The sequence below is a fragment of the Phalacrocorax aristotelis genome, chromosome 3 (assembly GCF_949628215.1).
Source record: "Phalacrocorax aristotelis chromosome 3, bGulAri2.1, whole genome shotgun sequence".
Taxonomy (NCBI): domain Eukaryota; kingdom Metazoa; phylum Chordata; class Aves; order Suliformes; family Phalacrocoracidae; genus Phalacrocorax; species Phalacrocorax aristotelis.
The window spans coordinates 62459096-62482266 of record NC_134278.1 but is presented as its reverse complement, the minus strand read 5'-3'; the positions used below and the strand labels follow the sequence as shown (position 1 = coordinate 62482266).

At 42.3% G+C, this 23171-nt stretch overlaps 1 protein-coding gene, 1 long non-coding RNA gene and 4 other non-coding genes across 8 annotated transcripts; 1 reads left to right on the top strand and 5 right to left on the bottom strand.

Moving 5' to 3' along the window:
- Positions 1-14006: 14006 nt before the first annotated feature.
- LOC142055869 (small nucleolar RNA SNORD100) lies at positions 14007-14091 on the bottom strand. The gene has a single exon (XR_012660113.1). It is a non-coding gene; the product is annotated as a small nucleolar RNA SNORD100 (small nucleolar RNA).
- A 340-nt stretch (positions 14092-14431) lies between these two features.
- Positions 14432-18583, bottom strand: RPS12 (ribosomal protein S12). 3 transcript variants are annotated; one of them, XM_075087662.1, is made up of 6 exons: positions 18389-18583; positions 18199-18250; positions 17679-17795; positions 15873-15975; positions 15268-15369; positions 14432-14518 (listed from the first exon to the last, which is right to left on the bottom strand). In XM_075087662.1, exons 2-6 carry the CDS (start codon positions 18210-18212, stop codon positions 14456-14458), a joined length of 399 nt encoding a protein of 132 aa, XP_074943763.1. In that variant the 5' UTR covers positions 18213-18250; positions 18389-18583; the 3' UTR covers positions 14432-14455. The 3 variants fall into 3 exon arrangements, with proteins under 3 accessions (XP_074943763.1, XP_074943764.1, XP_074943766.1); XM_075087663.1 differs by having other exon boundaries at positions 18199-18247; positions 18389-18422; XM_075087665.1 differs by lacking the exon at positions 18199-18250 and having other exon boundaries at positions 18389-18413.
- On the bottom strand, positions 14853-14987 carry LOC142055867 (small nucleolar RNA SNORA33). The gene has a single exon (XR_012660111.1). It is a non-coding gene; the product is annotated as a small nucleolar RNA SNORA33 (small nucleolar RNA).
- On the bottom strand, positions 15437-15522 carry LOC142055868 (small nucleolar RNA SNORD100). The gene has a single exon (XR_012660112.1). It is a non-coding gene; the product is annotated as a small nucleolar RNA SNORD100 (small nucleolar RNA).
- LOC142055856 (small nucleolar RNA SNORD101) lies at positions 16870-16944 on the bottom strand. Its single transcript, XR_012660101.1, has one exon. It is a non-coding gene; the product is annotated as a small nucleolar RNA SNORD101 (small nucleolar RNA).
- A 1820-nt stretch (positions 18584-20403) lies between the features above and the next one.
- Positions 20404-21430, top strand: LOC142054737 (uncharacterized). Its single transcript, XR_012659655.1, has 3 exons — positions 20404-20483; positions 21091-21144; positions 21347-21430. It is a non-coding gene; the product is annotated as an uncharacterized LOC142054737 (long non-coding RNA).
- Positions 21431-23171: the final 1741 nt, after the last annotated feature.

The window sequence follows — 23171 nt, the reverse complement described above, 5'->3', positions numbered from 1 at the left end:
CAGGACCTACCTTTCATAAACCCTTGCTGACTGAGCCCGATCACTTGGTTGTCCTGTACATGCTGTGTGATGGCACTGAAGATGATCTGCTCAATAACCTTCCCCAGCACCGAGGTCATAGTGACAGGTCTGTAGTTCCTTGGATCCTCCTTCCAGCCCTTCTGTAGTCATGTTACAACCATGAATCTCTCGTTGGCACACCATAAGACTATTAAAGCACAGGACGATGGCAAGTAATTTGTATCTTGGGGGACTCTTTATCAAATATTCTGTAGATTAAACTTCTGTTCCATTGTTGCCAGCAGACTGTGACTTTGTGTACAAAGACTGGGATCCATGATACATACATCTAACACAAAGTAGTCTTATGTCCTAAAGGGTTTCCAAGCCAAGTAGATGAAACACATCAGAAATAAAAAGCCACACTACCCTCACCCTTTGTAGTTGGTGAGCTGAGGGACAGATTTGCTCTAGGTTTCACAGCAATCACTAGCAAAGCTGGGAAATGATCCAAGACCCATGTCCTAACCATAAAACCATGCTTGCTTTCCTGGCATAGAGAGAAACAGGAACATGCCAGAGATGCAAAGCAAAAGCCAAGTTGTAGAATGGGCCCCTAAAGTATTTTGTTCCCTGGAGAGAGATTAAAGTCTTGCAGTACATATAAACACCTGCCTAATGATGACAGAATTGAATTTATTGCTTCATGCAGCAAAAATGCCTCAGAAATAAGATACCAGACGTACTACTGAGATCATCCGAAATATAGCACGTGTTGTAGTTATCACAGACTTCAGGTGATCAGCCTAAAACATCTGCAGCACATGTACTATCTGGTGAACACCAATGCACAGCTCATAGAAACTCCTCCCTAGACCCTCCAGAGATTGTAAAGTAGCTGAGACATGATAGACTCGAAAGAACACCTCAGTTCATGAACCTCCACCACTACCCCAGCACAGCAGCTCCAGTGGAAGCACTGCCAAATGCCCAAGCTGTGCACCCCCTCCTTCAGCTTATCACACTCTTAGGTTAGTGAAAACACATTTCTGAGGCTGGAATAATAAGTTTGAACAGAGAGCTTAACACAGAACTGCTGCACCTTTTCCTTCAGGAATCAACTATCTTCTATAAGCATTTAAGCCACAAAGCATTTCTAAAAGAAGAAAATTGGGCTTCAAAAATATTAGTCAAATGCAACATTTTAAACAAATCTTTTTAATACCTCGATATATCCACATGGTCAAAAACCAAAGCTATGTCATAATCAGCACCTGTTGGAACAAGTAGTATCATGCCCATACAAAAAAAGCTTTCCAGCTCTACTGGGTTTAAAGTTGGTATGAGTAAGGGTATTTTCCATTAAACTGGCTATACTAAATCTGACAGTGGTGTTAAGGGTGAGGTATTGTAATTTGGTTAAAATGCTGGTAAAAGATGGCAAAACAATCTACACTGCAGTCATCTGATAATGTTGGATTTCTTTTTTCTTATGACAAAAAGGTTTCATAGCTTTTTATTGTTAGATGTAATCAAGATGGTCACTCTTGACTGAAGAGAGTTAATTGTGCAGGTTGAGGAGGAACCATATTTGCAGATTGTAAATTAGGTGAAAAGGATCCATGTTTATTTATTTTCATTTCTTCTCCTCTGGACAAAAATCCCTGTTTTATTATCTGGAGCAACTGGCAAATATTTTAAAATACAGTCCTTACAAATTACAAATTTAGCTTCACTCCTCAGATCTCAGGCCAACACAGCTAAGAGAAAGAAAAAAACAAATAAATCCTTGCCCCACTCACCCTTTCACCACCTTCATGGCTCTGTTCCTCTCAGAAAAACTTAAGAGAACTGGTGAACTTTGTGGTGTGACAGAGAAGCCGGTGCACATGGGCTATTTTAGATCAAAGGGAGAAATGCCTTCTGAAGTTCCAAGAGCTCCCTCACTATTATACCAAAAAAGTGCCAGCTCACCTTTTCTGCTGGATGAAATATCATGGAGAGGGAAGAGCTGGTGTCTAGTATGGGCAGGCCTGGGTCATTAAAGACTCTATGGAGTGGGAAAAAAACCCCAACATTCAACTCCTTTTGGAAATAACCTGTCCTGGTGCAGAAAGCAATGTACTTGCAGGGCAACAGCTGGGGTGTGCCAAATTCAGCCCTGGACTCACTTCAGTTTCTGAGCTGGCTCAATAAGTAGTTCCAAGCGACGTGCATCACAGCAATGTCATTCCCAAGATGACAAAGGCACAGAAGGTATGTCCACTGCAAAACCAGAGCAATCTCAGAGGGAAAAAAAACCCCAAGAACTTTTAAGTAAGATTACCTAAGAGTATCTGGAAAGATAACTGAATTAGGTATGTTTACAGTCCTAAACTCCTCAACTTAAATGATAGTAAAAAGTCTTACTGCTTCCTTCCCTTCTATAATCTACCACCCTGAGCCACCTTAAGTCTCTGCTAGCCTTCAGTTTTGAGCCAGCTGCTAATCAAGCAGATTCCTGAAAAAGTCTATCTCCTTGAGTTCCACAGGATTAAAGTAACTACCTCCTCTTTGCCTGCCTTCTCTGTAAGTGCTAATGATTCCTTTTGTGCCTTTTTATGGTTGTAACCATGAAACTGGAGGTTTTAGGCATCAATTTGCACTCTTTTAGCACTTGTGGAAGCTATCCATCACATCTTTTCCTATCAGAAATGCCCCACAGGTTGACACCCATGCCCATCGCCCAGTCTTCTGTCTCCCCTGCTGGCTGTTGCAGAAGTTGCTACGGGAGAGTATATGAAACAAGCCACTATCCAAGGTCCAATAATCGTTCTCCTGCATCTGGCTGTTAGACTTCAGATGTCAGAGAGAACGTTGCTTCCTATTCCCAATAGTATCTGGTTTGCACCTTTTATCCATTAATTCATCTAATCCATTTCGAACCTCTTGATGTGTTCTGACTCCACACTTTCTTGCAAGTTGTAGAAGTTTATCGCATGCTTTGAAAAAAGACACTTTTAAAAACCTGTTTTAAATTATGTCCTATCAGTTTCAATGCATGTTCCCTGATCTACTGTTAAAGGATTTAGTAAACAGGTTCAGCACTCATCTTCTGCACTGCCTTCTTGATTTTGTAAATCAGCTTCATCCTCACTCAGCCTTCTCTCCAAACTGAAGTGAGACCACAAGCCTGCTACTGGTTCCCCTTAATAATTTTAGATGTGCTTTCCCATATCTTTTTTCCTTTTCTTAAAACAAAAACCTATGCTATCTTCGAGATGTGGAGACCAATCGTATGCAGTACTCAAGATGTAGAGGCATGAAGATTTTCTACAGTGGCAAAATGTCATCTTTAGTCATGTTCTTAGTACCATTCCTGATACGGGCAATTTTGGCTGCAGCTGAACTCTGAGCCAACGATGACAAAGAACTGCTAACTCAGCATGGCCTGGATTATTCTAAAGCACCACAGAGTTGTTTTGGAGACACCCAAATTAACTCCAGACAAGAGACTAGATCACACAACAGCACAGAACAATGCCATGCAGAGATACTTGCTTAAGCCCTGGAAGATTTATAACGACATTAACATAGTGCACAGACTCCTCCTACCTTTGGCAATACCTAGCCTACCTAGGGTGCCTACAACCACAGTGCATCAGGTAAAATGGACAGGCCAAAAGTCCCTCCTGTGCATTTGAAATGTCTTCAGAATGATACCTCTCTTTTGGGGAACCCGTCACCTCTCCCCAAGGCACCTGGAGCTTTGTATCCAATGTGAGCAACATCTGAAGTCCAGGTTCTATAGAGTTAATAATTATCAATAAAAATCAGTGACTAACAAATTCTTCCTAATTTAAAACTTGTTTTCAGTCACTGAGAAAATTTACCAGTATCCCATCTGAGGGGCAAGGCATAGCTGTTACATGTCAGAGGAGGATGAAAAGTATGAACTACTTCCTCTTCACCCAGTGCTGCACGTCTTCTCCCTCCCCATGTACACCACTGATGCACCTCAAAAAATATTTATGAGTTCTCATTCAAATACTTCAGCTGATAAATTTAATATCACATTCCCTGGGGTAAGCAAAAAATAAAATATTGCACTGGCCTTCGCACATGTGGAGATTATATTACTTTACAATGAAACCCAGCAAGCTGCACATTACAGTTTTTACCACAATCTCCTTGGTAGGAATGTTTCAAATACATTGCATATGTGTGAATACAATATAAGCACACTGAAATGCTTTGAACACTGTAAAACATCAGACACTTGAGGCAGCAGGGAAAAAAAAAGTCTTCACCTATCTTGGCTCTTATCTTAAGTCTATATTGTCCTTTAAGTGCTTGATTTGACACTGGCGTTCTCTAGTCTCATAGACTGTGTTACTTACAACATACAAAGCGAACTTCCAAACGGCTGACTACTTAAACATCTCCCGCAACCCTCTCTACATTCATACCTTGTTCATGAAATATCTCTGTGAAAGAAAGCAGACAAGACTGCTTGCCCTGTGCGGTACAACTCTAAGAAGAACAGATTAAAGGAGTCACAGCTGTACAACAAAGTCCTTTGGTTTATGCAAACACATTTCTACACGCTGTAAAAGTCTAAACATCTGACTGACTTGGATTTTACAAGCCTACAATACTGGAAAATACGCATAGAAATCGACAACATTCAAAGGCATTAAAGAGTTTCATTTCACATTTGTTTCCTATGTCGCCAGCTTGCCGGGATCACCGCCGCACCTGCTCCTGCAACCCGGGTCCCGGGGAGCCCGGCACTTGCAGGCCTGCTCCCTGCTTTTGGCCGCGGCCCGTCGGCTGTAGCACGGGTGCCACCTCCCGCCGGGCTGGGGAAGCGCTGCCGGGGACCGGCGGGCCGGCGCACGGCGCTCCGCGGCCCAGCCAGGCCCAGCCAGGCCCAGCGCATGCCGAGAGCCGGCTGCGCCGGCCAGGGTCTGGCAGCTGCCCGCCTGCCAGGGCCTGGCCGCCCCTCGGTTTTGCTGTCGGTAGGGGGTGCGCTGCATGCAGCCTGCAACCGGTGGCACCAGCCAAATCCCCAAATGCCGCCTGGGGAAGCGCTTGAGAGGCAGAAGCGGTCTTCGCTCTCCACCCGAAGGGGATCATTTCCCCATGCTACACTTTGGGAAATCATAATGATATCCCAAAGAGAAGATAATTTTCTTCCAGACAATAACAGCGCACCACTTGAGCTTGGCAAAACAGAATTTGGCGGCCAGCAAAGAAAGTGGAGAGATAAAACAAATGATTCCCTATGACTATATCCATGAAGAATGCTGAGAGACTGATGGAAGGGAACATCCTGCCTCAGAATATGCTGAGAACTGGGTGATAAAGTATATAGTCAAGGGGAACAACTAATTGGCATGTTGATAAGAACTAAAACTAAGTGTCATTTAGGAGAACTATGCTCATGATACTAAAAATCACACCCATAGGCCAGAAAAACCCCCACTCAAATAAGCCCCTTACTCTCCGAGCACACATGGTAAATTTAAAGGGTGTTGTAACTTTAAGTCAAAATGAGAAAGAAACTAACCATTATCTAAGGGGTGTAAATATTAGCTGTTATTGATACATTTAACTGTATAAATGCCTTGTAGTTTCTCAGTGCAGTGTGCTAGCTGTGTGGAGTTACCACCTAGCACCCATCTTTGCACAAAAATGAAATTAATAAAATACCTCCTCTCTGTGTCTAGTTTGGTGTTTTGCACACCGGGCAAACGAACCAGCTTTTCAGGATAACAATAATATGCAGCCTACAGGCACCCATCCATGTAGACTAGCCCATCTGAGATTCTTGTAAACTATATTTTTCAGGAAGAAAGCATGCCTGGTAGCTTTCTATGCTTAAACCAAAATTTCAATAGCTCTGAATGTTCAGCATTCCTACAGAACAAGGCACAGGCAAGATGGTGCATCCAGAAAATGAAATATCACCATCAGTCACCCTTTGTGAACATTACTAAGTGCCTTGGTGACAGCCACATAGGAACTCAGTGGCAAAGGTAGAATCTACGTCACCATTTTTAATGACAAAACCTCAGTCTTTTTTTCCTTTTTTTTTTATACACAGCAGCCTTCTTCACAGTAGAGCTCTAGCTGATTGTCAGTGTCTGCTTTGTCTTCAAATTATGTAAGACAACTGTAGAAACAAAAGCATATGACTGTGTACTTAATATATACATGCCAAGAGACTTGAACAGGGTTGCACATGCAGCCGTTTTCCCTCTAATATTACCTGGAGCTTTGTAATCTGCCTTTGAGATGGCATACACATGTGTACATGTGCATGCATCTTCACTCCTCCACCGAGTACTTCTGTCCCTTGACAGTCATCCTCCCTATGGACCACTGCTAGAGGACAATGAGAAACATACTTTGCTGCTTCTTTCATGGATAATTCTTGGCAAGACACCAGTAGTGAGGCAGGGGTCTCTTGAGGCTCAATATCAGATTCTCCTGTCTCTCATTGACTCGGCCTCTTGCAGTTCCTGCTCTGCTCCCACCTACTTTTAATTATGTTGACCAGTGTGCCTAACTACCCATCATTTTTTCTTTCCTACGCAGCTAATCCTCCCCTTTCATCCATCATCTGGAAGTGCTCCTCCTCTCCCCCCGCTTCCCTGTTACATCTCAAGTCCATGAATGGAAACACTTGAACTTCCCATGGAAAAGATTTTAAGTTGTTAGCTGGCATTAAAGGAAAAAAGTAAACTACCCCCTGTCAAACGATGTATACACAACAGAAGTCTCAGAAACAGCTATGTTGCTTTAAGTTAAAAAAAATATATTTGATGTGGACCCTCTTCTAGGAATAATTCCATGCCATGGAAAATAGGTAATAAAACAATGTAGTTAGGATCTTATGGGAAGGACTAGCTCAGTCAATAATATCATGATGGAATTTATCATAAGATAATGGAGACAGACGTACAACGGGCATTTCAATCCTATCCCTGTTTCTTGGCTGCAGGCCAGTTTGGCTAAAAGTTTTTCTTCTTTTCTGAATATATGCAAAATCACTCATAGCTCATGTCCAAACAGCATTTTTAGGGGGTGTTTTCACACAATTGCAAGTAGAAGAGTCACATATGTTCCAATCAACTTTCATTTGAAGAGGACACATAAATAGGCTTGAGGGCCGGACAGAACAATGATGCTGTTCACAATGATCAGAAAAGGATCAAGACATGCTAGTCTTAAGAGGAAATGTTAAAAGCTGTCATGCTGAGTTTAAAACAGATGGTTAGATAGCCATGAGGGAAGAGTCAGAACCGGCTGAGATTTTGATTTGAATATAAAACATATCCATGTAAGGAACAGAAGGGTGAAAGTCAGTCTCTACAGAAACGGGAACTGAATTTAAGTGTCTTTAAAAGTACAGAAGCTTGCTAAATTCCATGCACATAAAGGCATTTCTCGTACATGTGCTGACAAACATTGTATTTTGCTACCCTGAAAAAAGCAAAGCCAAAGGGTGATACTTGAATATTGTCCATTCAAATAAATAGATGAAAAAGAGAATGTATACCATAGCTTGTATTGACATACAAACACTTCTATATATATGGATATTTGAGGGTGTTTCATTTTTTTTGTGGAGGGGTTCTACAAAACATAACCTCCATTCCCTTAAACACATACTCTGAAAACTAGAAATATTTCAGGTTTTTTCTCCCCCCCCCCCCCCCCCCCCCCGTTTGCCTTCTTAAACCTGTCCCTAAGCATCTGTATTATGTTATCCAACACACTGGCTGCTAACAATACAATCAATATAAAAGGTTACTTAGGGGGCATGGCTTTTTTCTGTCCTCAAAATACAAAGCTTATTTTTAACAGGGAATTGAACTCTTTCACTGTGGAAAATGTCTTAGCACCATTTGGAAAAAAAAAAAGGAAAAAAATGAAGCATACTGGAATTACAATTTTTGAGTATGAAAACAGGAAATTTGCTTTAATAAACATTTTTCTGCATGTCAGCCTAAAATATATTTTTTCAGTTTCATAACTTGATTGTAAAATTTTACGGGCCAGGCACTTGGCATGCCAGGCACTGGCCTAAATGCCTACTATTTCATTGCTTTTAGAAAAGAATATCTGACCTCTTATGCATTGATATTTTTGTAGAGTATTGACATACAAACTCTACCGTTGTGCTTCTAACAGTAACACTTACCTTACAGACACTAACTTCAGTCAGGCTATAGCAAAGATGAACAGATTTCTGGATTTACTGAGCTATAGGACTACTGAGAGGTAACAAACCTCCAATGAGATAAGCAAAACAACAGCCAGGTTGATTTGTACAAACATGCTTCCCCTTGTGGATATATATTTTCATATAACTCTGCTTCATAATCTTTCAGCAATATGAAATACCAAGTGATCATTAGAAGTTTTTATTTTTTAAACCAACCAACCCTGTACAAAAAAAACATCAGTTTGTAGATTTTTTGAAATTGTTACTTTGCTCATAGAAAGTATCCCCATTTTATATAATACCATATTGCTCGCACAGGTCTCAGTGAAAATATTTTAAATACTTCTGCTTAAGTACTATAAAGTCACCCCAATTGCTTTTGAATTGGAAGAGGAGGAAAGCTCCTGTAAGTCAGTGATTTTCAAATTAGTTTTTACTCATTCATATAGTATTATGTGACCCAGACACTTTTGGAATTGAATGAAGGAAGCACAGTTACCAATGGCATAAAGTTCAGATATTTGTATAGTGTTTTACTTCCATAAAACATTATACCATCATTTACAACAGGTCAGCTACATGAAGCAGTTGATGTAGATTTAGGGTATTTTGTAGGTGAACCATCATTCAAAAATAATGCCAATGCATGAGGAAATTTGATTGTGTGTAGGATTATTATATCCAACAGCATCCTAGCCACTTCATCTGCTCAATTTGTTAAAAAGACTCTCAAAATAAACATTTGCTTGCTGACCAATGGCTGAAAAAAAAGAAAAATCCCCTGTATTTAACTGTCTAAAATTAACAGTTTAAGACTGTTGAGAAAATAATTTGCCATTTCTTTTTTATGTGGCTACATAAAATTAAGCCACAACTGTGCTCATTGAACATCCAGTAACCAGTTCAATGGCTAACACAAAGTTAAAAAGCCTACTGAAGCTTCAAATCCCAAACACGTCTTCTCTAAAGGAGAAGGCAAGGCTGACAAATGGATTTATGTTCGGAGTTCCTTTACAACACTGGATGAGACCTTTGTGAGGTCTCCCGGAAAGGGACCATGTTTGAGGGACCATGTTTCCACCAGCCTCAGTAACATGGACATCAGAGGAGCTTTGGCTGACTGCTGGGATATCCAGGTTCTGTAGAACACACAAGGAACAAAAGCAAACAGGTGGATGCAATTCTAAATCAGGAAGATTAGTCAGAAAATACTGAGGTTTATTCTTATTTGTAACAGAAATCGTTAAGGATATTCTGTGTTTTAATACTAAATACATTTTTTCTTCATCTGGGATTAGTGCTCACCCTCCATAAAATACTTTATGCATTAAGACTAAAAGACATACTTTTCTCTTGGCAAAGCAGACAGAACTAACAATGCTCTCCAAAGGAATGGCTGGAGCCCATGGAAGCGCTTGCACATCATGGCAATTTGCTGCTGACAAGCCCGCTCCCCTGACATCTGTGCTACTGCAAAACATATCAGCATATTACAAATGGGAGATGCTGATATGAATGAGCTGTCCTGATAAGAAGTTACCTTCAAGTGAGCATGCAGGCTCCCACTACAAATTACAAGCACACATACTTCCTTAACCAGGCTTAGCATGGAGTAGCACCACCATTATCCCAGACTCCAAGGGATTGAAACAGTAAAACAGGCACTGTCATGGGAAAGCATGGAGGGCAGGTATGACCAACCCCACTACGGGAGCCACAGTCAGGGCCACAACTCCCAAACAAAATGACTGTAACTGTTCTCAAGATACTTTGAATCTCACGTAGGATGATCTTCCAATAGTATCTAGAAGTCTGTACTTGGCAACTTCACAGTGACTTACCAACATTTTTACAAAGTGCTTTGCTAGCTTTCCACTTCACATGGAAACGTAGGTATTTAGGCCTGGACAGGATTATCAATCCATGCAAAACCACTAAAAACAGATATTTTAGTCTGGAAAAAAATTTCCTGTGGCCTCTTCTGCCAACCAAATGCCACAAAACATGCATCATTGAGCAAACCATTCTGCATTATCTCCGTTTCACAACAAGGAAAACCCGCAAGGGACATTAAATATGACCAGCAACAGAGGAAAAGTCAGGCTCAGTCCTAGAACCCTACCTCCCAAGTCTTTAATTCCCAGTCTCATGTTTAACACTGTCTAACCACATTCTTTAAGGGGACAGGTAACAGATACCTTTATCATGATGACAACAGATGGCTGTAATTTAAGAAGTCATCCAAAGACGACTACTCTGAAACCTTATCTGAAATCCTGCAGGGCTTACCAAGATCAGAACATCTTCTATGGCAAAACAAAAACACCATCTCAAGGAAGTGTGAAGAAATACTGTCTCTTCAGTCTACAAAGCAGAGGTCTCAAAGAAGCACATGCTAAGTCTTCCAGCATGAAGGACTAGCAATCACTTGTCTTCCTTGCCCAATTTAAATTAAAAACAAATAAAAAACCCCACAACTTTTGTAAAAGGTGAAGGTGAACCAGAAAGTTTGGGTGGAATTTAGTCCTGAGGAAGTTTTTGAAAATAAATCAAGCACTAGGGATAATCTTAAGTATAAAGTAAAAAGTGCAATAAGCAGAAAGTAAACTGAGTCTTAATCAGTTCTCCAGCACTAACACTGCATAGGTCCTAAGGTCACCTCCAGGAAACAAAGCACTACAGAAAAAACCCTAACTTGATACCTAAGCATTTTGAATGAATTTAAGAAAGATCTCAACCCAATTCCTTTTGGCAAAAATATTTAGGAAGTGTTGGTTCTGCTCCAATGAAAAGGGCTTGGCATGAAGAGAGCTGTCATCCCCTAGTATTAATATTCATTGCCATGTAAAATGATCAAGTGACTTATTTAAAAAAAAAAAATCACAGTCCTGAAGTTACACTGAGGTGTCATTCTATTGGTGCAAAAAAAAAAAAAAAAAAAAGGCTAAAAATTGCCCATGGACTACAGCTTTCCTTACTTGAACCCCTTTTCCTAAGAGGTAACTGACCATACTTGATATGTCGATCAAGAGGAAATGCATAACCCAGCTACTCCTGAAGTAGCAATTCCAGTATCCCATGGTATAAAAGTACAGAAACCATTTTGATACTGAAGATGTTATTTTTCTCATGCTGAAAATAAACTGTGTGAGATGAAGTACGCTATTCTGTAAAGTTGAATAGGGTGTGCTGGACTTTTCTCCAATTGCTTGCAGGTTTAAAACATGTAGAACTCCCTACGGACTTATTTACAATGAAGACTATTAACTCCACTAAACTTATAAACTCACAAGCTGTTAACAACTCTTCAGTCTTATCCAACTACAGAGACAGCGTGCATCTTCCCCATATATGGCTTTAAAAAAATCGCCAAAACGAAACCGCAAGTTGTTACAAGGAATTTCACTGCTCCCGTCTGAAGTAAAAAGCTGCATCCTAACTCGAAATCCATGAAACAGACATCTTGCCCACCTTTAGTGTGAATCTGAAAGTGGTGCTGTTCTACTTTTCTGGCCTAACCAAATTAATGTCATCTTACTTCAGCCTTCTTGTGGGTTGTGAACATTCACAGAACATCTTTCTTTCTCGGCATATCTTACTTTTCTAGTGTTGGACAGGAAATCCAGCAATGATACCACAATGCAGCATGTTACTTTGAATCAGCTTTCTCCATAAATATTAAGTGCAAAGGGGAACAACTTCAGATATTAAATGCACAGCACGAGGTGAACACTTTTCCACATCCTCTATAGAGGTAAAGTAGTAACAGCCAGACAACTTCTTCAGAATTTTATTAAGCAACAGCTTATCAACTTCATGCTTACTCATTCTTTTCAGTCAGTTTCTTTTCCTTTCAAGATTCTCAATTATAATTCACCTGGACACAAACATTTCTTCTTTTACCCATTTCCTCTCCCTTTTCTCCCTCCAATAGCAAAGTAGAGAATAGTCCCCTCTGAAACTTCAGTATGTTGTATTGGCGCTTCACCTCACAAGATGCCATTAGATTTATGGGACATTAGGTTGTATCAGCAGAAATTTTCCATGTTGAGTTGACCTCAAGGTAACTTCAGTTTCACTTAGAAGGGCAAATCCAGTTAAAAAAAAAAATTCTAAGATCTATTGTTTGCCCGTTCTAAAGCAACCAAAATTTTATCAAACAGCCCTAAAACTTTAAGATTAACTTCACAATCATATGCATCCAGAAAACCATTACACATAATTTACTTGCCTAAACTCCCTTTGTAGTCAGTGAAGTATCTGAACTAGGGACAATGCTCTTCTCCATTCTCCTGGGTCACTTTGTGTTAAAAAACAAAATGAAAAGCTGTAGTTTAGCCAGAGCTCAACACCTGGAAAAGCTCAGTTTGCTTGCACAGGCTTAGCAAAAACTTCCTCAAATTTGAGAATGTAAGGCTATGGATTTCATCTTTTAAAAGTCTTCACCCACTACCCTGAAGGAGCTTACTGAATTGCTCATTTGTTACTCTGCACCCAGAGATTTAAGGAATTACGATGACTTTACTACTCCTAGCAGGTAAACGCTCCTGTACAGAATCATGTTCAATTAAGAAAGAACTTTCAACCCCAGCAACACACAGGCCACCGAATCCAGGTACTGAGCTCCAGTTTTGGATCCCAATTCCCTTTGTGAATTTAACTCTGATAAAACAGCCAAACAAAGAAAAACGAACCATAGATCCTATTAAGACTGCCAAGACTACCACCATTTTCAGACAATTCTTCTATAGAATGCAGCTGCAAACATTACAAAGATAAACAGTGTAAGTTTATTTTATCCAAAACTCTTGGAAGATGCAGCTTAAGACAGGACAAAAGATGAAGCGTGCTTTTGTGTGCTTCTGTATGCAGGAGTCAGGTACTCAACATTACTAGCCAAACTCAACAATGTTAAAAGCTGTTGTTCAACTCATTGACTGAGAAATTCACAGACCAGACTGAACACATTTAAGTTCAGCACAAGGATACATTTCTTGGTTTTAACCAGACTTGGAACAGGTGACTCCATTACTAAGTACACCTGAAAAGGCTACCACAGGAACCTCTCAAAAACATCAGTCACCCAGGCATAGCTAGTAGAAAGCTGTGACACGGAAAATAACACAAAACACTTCAAGAGCTTTAATGAGAGCTGTAAGAAAGTGCACCTGAGCCCAGCATCTGGAGAAGATGCCTGCCTCTACACTACTTGAATGACTGGGGATGTCAAAAAAAAGGGTTACAAAGTATAAAAAAAATTCAAACTCAAGAGCCCGAGAGGTAAATGGAGGTAGGCACTCCTGTTGCAGTCTACAGGTACCCAGCTCCACATAGTCACATTCACATCCTCCTGATCAGCATAATGGAGCAATTCCTTATGACTCCACTGAGAGTTGCTGCACAGAAAATATAAGACAAAACAACTTGCAGGAGAAAAAGTAACCTTGATTTCCAGTCCCAATCTCACCGTATTGTCAAAAAGCAAAAAAAACCTGACAAATAAACAAGTTCTGTACATCATCCAATTAGGAAACCAAGATGCTGGGCAAGTCAGAGTTCAATACTGCCTTGTTTGAGCAGTAAGATCTCAGCTGCTTGGCCACTTTGACTACTAAGAACTCCTACAGAATCAAATCTGGAAGTACCTGACAATGCTGCTTATAAGAAGCTAATTCTACCCATAATTTGCTTTAAACTGGGGGGGGGGGGGGGGGAGGGAACCCAACAAAACACACCCTGTGTCAATTAAGTTCCCTGAATAAATTAAGACCGCATTTAAAGAAGTCCCTGCAGCATCTCAGAAGATTTGGGTAACGGTTAAGGCCATTCTCCTCATTTGTTTCAGCAGAGGGAGCCAAGTTTTCATCACAGATGCAAGCAGTACTTTGGACTTTCCCTAACAGGTTACTCAGAAGCCCTCCAGAGCTCAGGCAGAAGCATGGCCAAGCAAAGGTAGTAATCAACTGTCAGCATTTTTGCAACTGAGGAGCCATGCACAGTTCCATAAGTTGGTAACCTCTGGGGTAGGAACAGAAAACAGAAGCACCCTAGAATAGGGGTGGCAGGGATTACCATTACCTTTTTAACAAGCTGGCAGAGCTAACATACTAACGAACTACACCAAGGCCTGCAAAGTCCTTTCATCTTCTGTTGTTATTCTTTGCAACACAAAGAACTATTCCACAAATACCCACCCATTAATCACACACACACTAGTCAGGTTCAAAATTTATTTTCCATTCATTTCTTGCACTTGAAGTACTCTTCGATGACATCTTTGGCCTGAGATTCCTTGCCATAGTCCTGTAACACAAGATAACCCGTTAATAACATACAGACCCGTTCAGGATTTCATAACCTGTTTTAAAAACAGGCAGCTGAGATTGACATGTTTTCTCAAGGCACTCCCAAAATTCCATACAAATGAGAACCTCAAACAATACGCCAGCTGCTTTCCCTTCATTCTCTAATAAACGAGTATTCTAATACAGGACTCTTCTGTTTCATTCAAGTGTAACACCCATTGGTATGGATTCAAGCAAATTCCTCATTTCTGCTCTAAGCAAGCCAAGTAAAGTATGTGACACAGTAACAAAAGTACGAAAACACATGCAGAAGGCATTAGTCTTTTTTGTGCAGATGTAGCCATCTCTTGGGACCTCAAAGACAACAAAGTCTTCAAGGCTCGTACTGTGGCTTTACTTTACCAGCTTTATTTTAAAATATGCTCTGCAAAACATTTTCAAGTTGAGCAGACACATTTAACTGGCATTTTTTTACTTCATCTCTTCTAGTTAAAAAGCCTTTCCTTTAATGTTTACTGGCAAGTGAGCCTAGATACTTTAAGGACACAACCACTAACTCACAAAATTAATGGCTGTTTTACATAAACACGGAAGGGAATATAGAACAGGGAAGCAGTTTACTTTCACTACCAACAATGGGACGCAATTGTTTTAAAAAAATAATTTAAGAGTTCCATTTAAAGCATCCTTATCTTTACTGCTTATTTTCAGAAGTCAAGAAATAAGCCAGAATTAGCATCATCTTACTTTGACAACCACACAGCTGCAGCCCACTACTTTGCGAGGTTTTCCTTCTCTGTCAATCTTGCAGAGACCTACCCATTCACCCAGTTTCTTGTTGTCATCAACCTGTGTAAAACATTGCATCACGTTAGAACTAGTCATTTCTAACATAACTAGGTTCAATAAACAAGCCGCTGTACTCTCAGAAGTATTGGGTAACAGATGGCACTTTCCTCACAAGTATCAGTAGAGGGAGCCAAAGTATCATCATTGTACAGCTCGTAAGTATTTTGATTTGAAGAAAAATGTCACATTAAGACTTCTCCCATGCTCTTTGGCCACTCGCTGCAATAATTCTATTTCTTATTATACAGGACACAAAAATTCATCTCACCACTGTAAAATATCTGATACACGCCCTTTGCCATTTACATCCAGTTTTTGTACTGCTTACATGACAATCATAGCAGTAGCACAATCTCTACTAACAGAAATTTTGCCTAGATAAGCCATACACAGAATTACAGCAGAGTGTTTCAAAGGTTCAGCTCTCTGTATGCTGAAACAAGCAGCTTACACTGCAAGCAGGGTAACTGTTCCAAACTTGTGTCTCAACTTCCGACACTCACCTTTATTAAGTTGATCTGATGTTCTGCACAAAGTGCTTCAACTAACTTCACGTACGTGGGTTCGTCACAATTTGAAGCCAGAACACAAAGATGGGCTTGGCGTCTAAAAAAAAAAAAAGAAAACTGACAAATGTAACTTCAGATGCTGCTTAAGCTGTCTTTAATAATCAAAACCACAAAGATCAAAATTCAGCACATGCATTTCTAGACAAACACTTCCTAAGTTTAATTTTTGGTTTTGAGACACCATATGCTTTTTAGAATACTAAATAGACTTTTAATATAATCTACTACTTTTTATGTTTTTCATATATATATAACAGACTACTATTCATACATTGTTAGCTTTCTTATCAGATTCTACCCCAGTTTCAGCAGCTTCTGAAAATCCCACTAAATAAATTCTCAGCCTTTGGAAAAAATTGTAAAGACTGGATAAACACCGGGTCCCATAAAGAACTGGTGTCACTGTTAGAAAGCAACCAAATTACAAGTTGCTTCTTCTCGTTTACCTCGGATTACAATAATTTAACATTAGAATTATAATTATTAAAAGCTTGAGTTTCCATCTCAGGTTGTTGTAAGCTCTTCAGAACAATCTTTTCTACTTACGTTCAAAGAAGCTGTTATGACAGGGCCCCAACTTTAATTAGGCTCTTTGTATACTCTGGTACAATGTTAAGAATACCAAAGGGATACCTGACAACAGAGAGAGCTGTGTAGGTCTTCTATGCTTAACCTAAGGTGATTTGACCACTGCAAACAAAGTCAGTTTTCTCTACGGCCTTCGTCATCACAAGTTCCAGCAGAATGTTTCAGATACATTTCCAAGCAAGAACCATCACACACAAATGCATATAAACCTTGTACATACATCAGCCTCTTAACACACAGCATACGAAGTTGTAGCTGAACTCAGAAGTACTCTTACAAACTACCTGCCAGTCACCTAAGTTGTACATCTTCCACAGTGTGCTACCTTGTCTTTCATGTACAGGTTTGTCAGACTGATGTTTTCACTCATTAGAGGAGTGAAGGGGTATCCGACAAATTGTTAAGTCATCACCCAAACACTGTAGCATTACACTTAAGCACTATTCTTAAAAGTATGTGCCTATATGTAGACATGCACAGGTGGGTATATATGCATATATACACACATACATATAGTACTTCACCCTACCAAGAAACCCTAACTAATTACCATGGTTGGCACACGTACTACAAGTTTAATATTGTTTTGATATTGCACCAAAGCGATTATTTATTTATAGCTGCAACACATAAGAATGAAGCTAGCAAAAAAGTAAAGCCAAGCTATAAATTCGATGTCTTCGTCATAAAAACTAACCAACTCTTCTAAACTAAGTCTGACATACATACTAACCCTCCCAATCAAAATTCTTAGGAAGTTTTGAGAAGGGTTTATCATTTCTTAAAACACAAGGCTCTTGAGCCCCAGATTTCCGTAGCTACATACTGCAAGCACCATTCCATTTTCTTCACAAAACCAATCCATGTGAAAACTCGATGGCGCTGGGGTCACAAAAAGACAGAACCTAATACACTAGATGCTGTTATTCTTGAGTTACTGAGTTTAGCATCTGTGTTTTAATATCACAATTAAAGACCCCAAAACAGAGGTAGCAAAAGACAAAACTCTGTGGCAGAAAAACATGTTCTTGCAAAAGCTTTCAGCTAAACATCTGGACAAAGTGAGCACCGAGTGGATTCAATGTACCTCACAACACAACATACCTCACCGGTTTTGCTATTCACCATAGACAAAATGGGAACAGCACTTACTTGTCCAAGGCTTTGGCCGCTTCACGAATACCACGAGCTAGGCCATCATGGATAAGTGCGGTCTTCAGCACTTCTTGCAGGGCGGTGTTAACATCCATTACACCTCCAGCAGTAATGCTAAAGAGAAGACACGTGTTATTGGTCTGAGCATGCCAACATCTTTCTGCTTTAAGCAAAAGCTTCCCGTTCACCTGCAAGCATCCAATCATTATAAAAAAATACAGAAAAAAAGGCGAGCGGGAGAACTAAGCCGAAGGAGAAACTGAGAGAAACTAGGAGAGCTGACACCTCCCCACGCTCCCCTGCGGCGCCGAGGCAGCCCCGCACCCGCCGCCCGCCCGGCCCGGCCACGCACCCGCCTCCGCCCGCAGGAAGCCGGCGACGGCTCCGCGCCAGGGCCTGCCCGGGCCGAGCCGAGCTAAGCTAAGCCGCAAAGGCCCGACGCGGAGCGGCACGAAACGGCGCGGCAAAGACAGCCGCGGCGCCCCCCCCCCCCCGCCGCCCCCGCGGCCCCGCTCACCCTTCCTCGGCCATGGCGCTCTCGGTGGGTGCTGTCCCCGCCCGGCTTCCTGCTGCAAATACAGACACAGGCCGCCCCGGTGAGTGGCGCCGGCCGGCCCACGGCCCCCGCCCGGCCCGCTCCCGCCGCGATGCCCCGCCGGCGGCGCGGATTCGGCCCGGCAGGCCCCGGCGCCATCACAGCTACTCACCCCGGCGCCGCCGCCAGCCGCCAGCCAAAAAGAAGGCGGGGCTTCCGCCTCACCCTCTTAAGTGCGCGAGGACCCCGGCTCGCGCGGGCGCCGAGGCTGTCCGTGGCGCTGCCTGATCCCACGTCTCACCCGCACAGGGCCCGACATGGCGGCGGCAGCGGGGCACGGGACCTCCCTCCGTCCTGCCCGCCCTCGGAGCCAGAGCAGGCCCGGCTCGGCCGGCGGGGAGCGCGGCCTCCTGAGGGGAAAGCCAGCTGCAGCAAGCCGGCGAGGCGCCGTCCGGGGCAAGGGGCGCCCTCACCTTCCCTAGGGCAGTAGGTGCACCTGTTGCCGCCGAAGCGGGCTGGCCTCACGTGGCACCCTTCCTCGGCACCTGTGAGCCCGGAGGAAGGTGGGGAACACACCGTACTTCAGTCTCTGCTGCCTTTCGGCGGTGGTGACGGGGCTGAGCTGTAACTCGAGAGACCTGAGAAGCGCAGCTGCGTGTTCCCGCCGGGCGCTCGCAGGGGTTACGTGCGGCGTGTGCGAGGGCAGCGCAAGCGGTTCGGCTCAGCGCGGCCACCACGGTTCGCACAGGCTGCTTGCTCAGGTGCTGCCAGCCTGAGGTGGGACTTTGTCCATCCTATCCGCCTCAGTTTGAACCGTTGACCGGTCTACATGTTGGCGTCTTTGTAAAAAATACGTAGTGACAAAACATAACACAAAAAAGCAATAAACATTGCCAGCCATGGTTTGTGGATAATGCAATCAAAACACATGCGTCACCTTTTCTACAATATGTCCTTCTTTGATCTCCCTGGTATCGTCAGATGGCAGGCTGTAGGCTAAATCCAGGCAGTGAGGAGATACCGTCCGCACAGGGACCCACCGGCGCTCATGAGGGCAGAGAGGGAAAGTGGAAACAGGTCACTAGCTCAGCGCTGCCCCGCAGGCCTCCAGCTCAGGCCGCACAAGCTTTCTGAGCCTGCACGGGGGAAAGGCCTGGCTCTGGGGGGTTGTGGCTGCAGCACTCCAGTCTCCAGCTGTCTCTCCCCCTGCTAATGCTAACTCCAGGTCAGCCAGGTACATACCCTTTATATTACAGAGATGTAGAGGGGGCAGAAGCTAACCGGAGTCCTCTGAAGAACAGTCACGGAGACAGAAGTGTAGTGTGGGGGCACTCCTCCCCCTGCACTCTGACCTACCAAGGGCAAACCCAGTAGGAACAACACTGCCCATTACTCACGCTGACAGCCTCCAAGGTGCATATGGCCACCTCCAAATACTGCCATGTATTGCCTGAAACTCTGAACTGCAACCCCAGTTTCAATACCTCAGTGGGTTGCAACCACTGCAACCCCAAGACAGGTATTCTCATTTAGCAGCTCCTATGGGACGTTTGGCCATGACTTCCGTCCTTCCTCCACAAGAAGTGGGAACCTATAATTTCCTTCGTGCTGTTCAGACCCCAGAAAGCACGCAAACACACACAAATTATAATGCCCATCTCCTTTCCCTCTCCCCAGGGAGAACATTCTTCCCTATATCCATCTGTCATTTAATCTTCCTGTGCCCCTTAAAAAGCCCCAGAGACATTGAATCTATGGAGGAGTTTTTGTACTGAGTGGCACAATAAACCATTCTCTCCCCCAAGGTCATCAAAGGATAACAAGAAGTCCGTAGCCAGCCGTAAGACATGTCAGTATTGTCAGATAAGCGCAATATATATTCTGTCCAGGAGATGGAAGTATGTACATCTGAAAGATTTGTTTTAGAGCAGAAGTGATAATCACAGTCAAATTATAATATTCTAGAAGTAGGATATGCAAAAATAGCTTCCTAGCACAGTTGCACGAAAACAAAGCTGCGCCAAGATAAAAGTTATGTACGTGTAGAGGGGAGGTTTGCATTGGCACTGAACTCTTTGTTGAAATATTGGTATAGCAGAGTAGGTGTACATATTTGTGTGTGATAATTAACAGAAGTGTGTGATCCCGTCTGAAAGTCCACTCCACTGCAGAGTGTGTAAATGTGAGATCAGCGATCATGGGAGCGCTCTGCACACTGTTGGCACTGCTCCACCTGCTCCACCTTTCTGTCCAGATTCCTACAAGGAGTAAGTAGTTTCTTAACCTCTGTATTTTCTCTTAGAGTTATGATGTCCACTTAGCACCCTGTGGTTCAAATCCTGGTATACAGCCATGGGGCACAACACGTTAAAGCCAAGGATTGCAGTTCTAAGAGACTAAGAGAATACTTCACATGCACTCAGGGGTGGGTGAGCGGGGTAACAAGTAGAGCACTAGAAAACGAGGAGCTGCCAGTTGCAGTGCAAGAGTCTGCCTGGGCTCTAGAGAGGTCCACGACACTGCTAAACTCTAAAAGATCAGTTCTGAATTTCAATTCTCAACAATCCTTGCAAAACTTATCTCCCTCTGACATGTCTTTCTAGAAATACAAAGCACAGGCTTGTGTTATGATTAAATTCCAATGTGACAAGATAGAATGCTGTCATTTTCCTTCCAAAAAAGACAAGATTTCTCAGCCTTGTGGAACATCTGGTTGGAAGCCTCCTTGCAAATAACACCAGTGCACATCTCACCTTACTCTTCCTAAACAATTATCTTATGCATTTCCTGGTAACACTGTCGAAAAAAATGTTCTGCATCATAAAGTTGGGGGTCCAGGCTATTTTTACTGATTTTCTTGCCCTATATCCACAGAAGTCGTGCTCCCCATCCCAGAGAGCAGAGTCGTGTATTTCCAAGCACCTCCAGGTAACGGTTCATAACAGCCAACCACATGCTCCTACTCAGGAGCGCAGGAGGTGTCTGCGTTGACTTTCAAGCACCTGGTGAGACCATTCTGGGGTCTCAGAAAGACGACAAGCTATGGCATTTCAACACTGAATTGAAAAGAAGAACTTGGTGTCATAATAACCGAACTAAATGATTTGCTGTTTTTCATTGTCTTCCACAGATTCTGCACTGGACTTTCAAAAGGATGCGGCTATCACATGGTTACATTAGAGCCATTTTAAACACTTTCCAAATTATTTCTGTGCAGCTTCTATGACTTCTGGCAAAAGAAATAGCAATATGATGCAAATAAGCACTGGCTAACCGATTTCCGGCTTGTAATGCAAATGTATTTCTAAGATCTCTACAAATATATAGAGCAATAATAAGGCATATGCATTACCAAATGCCCTTAGCATTTCAGAATGTCCTCGATGTCGATGAAGGAAGCTGCTCTTAAAGCAATTTTTCTTAACGTGTTTTTATCTTGTGGACATATGCAATGGTTGTAGACTCTATTTGTAGTATTTATAGAGGGCTGGTGCTCCAAGGCTTGAATTCTACACATGATTTGGGATCTGAAAGGAAAGATAAATTTTTTAAGCGCTGCTGAAGACATGACATAAACAAGAAAGACTTGTATGCTTTTCAAAAAATGATTTTTGTTAGATTTGAAAAACCATGACAGGTGGGTAGCAAGTCCCGGTTCAAAGGCTAACAGTTATTTATAGCTTAAAAGGATACATGAAGAATTAACAAACATGTTCCCTCAACCAGTTTCTTCTGGCAGTAATGAGCAGTGCATAAGTAAACTGTGTGGAGGCATAGGGAGTTCATAGCCCCGTTTCATTATTGGAGCCATAGCTCCTGCTGATCACAGTGCATCGCTGCCTCTTCCCACACCGCAGCCTTCTACTGCACGCGTTGACTTTGTGGAAATCTGACTCCATAGGCTTTATTGGATTACTCATTACTCACATGTAATTATCACTGAGAGGAGGACTGGGTTTTGAAAGTAGTTGGGTTCTGCTGAGCGAGAGTCCAGGCTGCAAAGGGTTGGAGTGAAACCTGTTTCACCTCCTGAACATAATTGACTGTCATTCTCTAGCCACAAAATGAAAGCTTTATTCTCTCACCACGATTTTAACGTCTGTCTACAATTTTCTCTTACTTGCTCTATTTGTGTGTCACGCTTTACATATATGACCTTTTGCCAAACTCAGGATGACTTGCAAGTGCTTTTCCTCTTTTTTCTGGGGGGGTAAGGCTGTTCAAGGGGCAGTATCTATGAAAAGGATTTACATTTCTGTGTTTTTCTGGAGGCAGACAGGAAAAGATCAAAGTAGTTCTTCAGGATTTTTTAACTTCACAGGCATAATATATGCCACACACGATATATTGCCAAAATAGGCTTTGCCAAGGGAATGCATGTCTGTTGTTCTTTGTGGCTTCTTAAACAGTTTTAAAACTTCCTAATCTTGTGATAAGAAGCTAATTCTGTTTTTTCCAGTCACAGGGAGTGGGCAATTCTAAAGTTAGGTACATGGCAACATTTGCTCTGAAATGCCTTATTATGCATCTTAATGTTATAACTGGTGACTAGATGGAATGCGGATGGCCTTGTTAAAATACTGCTTTTAAGAAGTAATTACTGTTTTTTCTCTTCAAGCAACAGGTGGTCTGTCTTTTATTAAATTTTGAGGAGGTCCCCTGCTCATGCCTCATCTTCCTCACTTATTCCCCCACCCCCCCCAGGAACTTGTGCCAAATGGATTGATTATATCACCTCTTCCTCATCTCTGGCCTGAATTTACTCCTGGCTGGTTTATAGCTATTGATTCTTGTGACAACTTTGTCATGCAGCTCTTCTGTTACCGTTCATGGTTCCTGCAACTTGCTACGGGCTGTGTAGATGATCGTTGATCTTACTCAGTCTAAGTAAGTCTGAGTCCTAAGAAGCCATCCTGAATCTCCCTTTGGTATGGAAGGCAGAGATGTTACAGCTC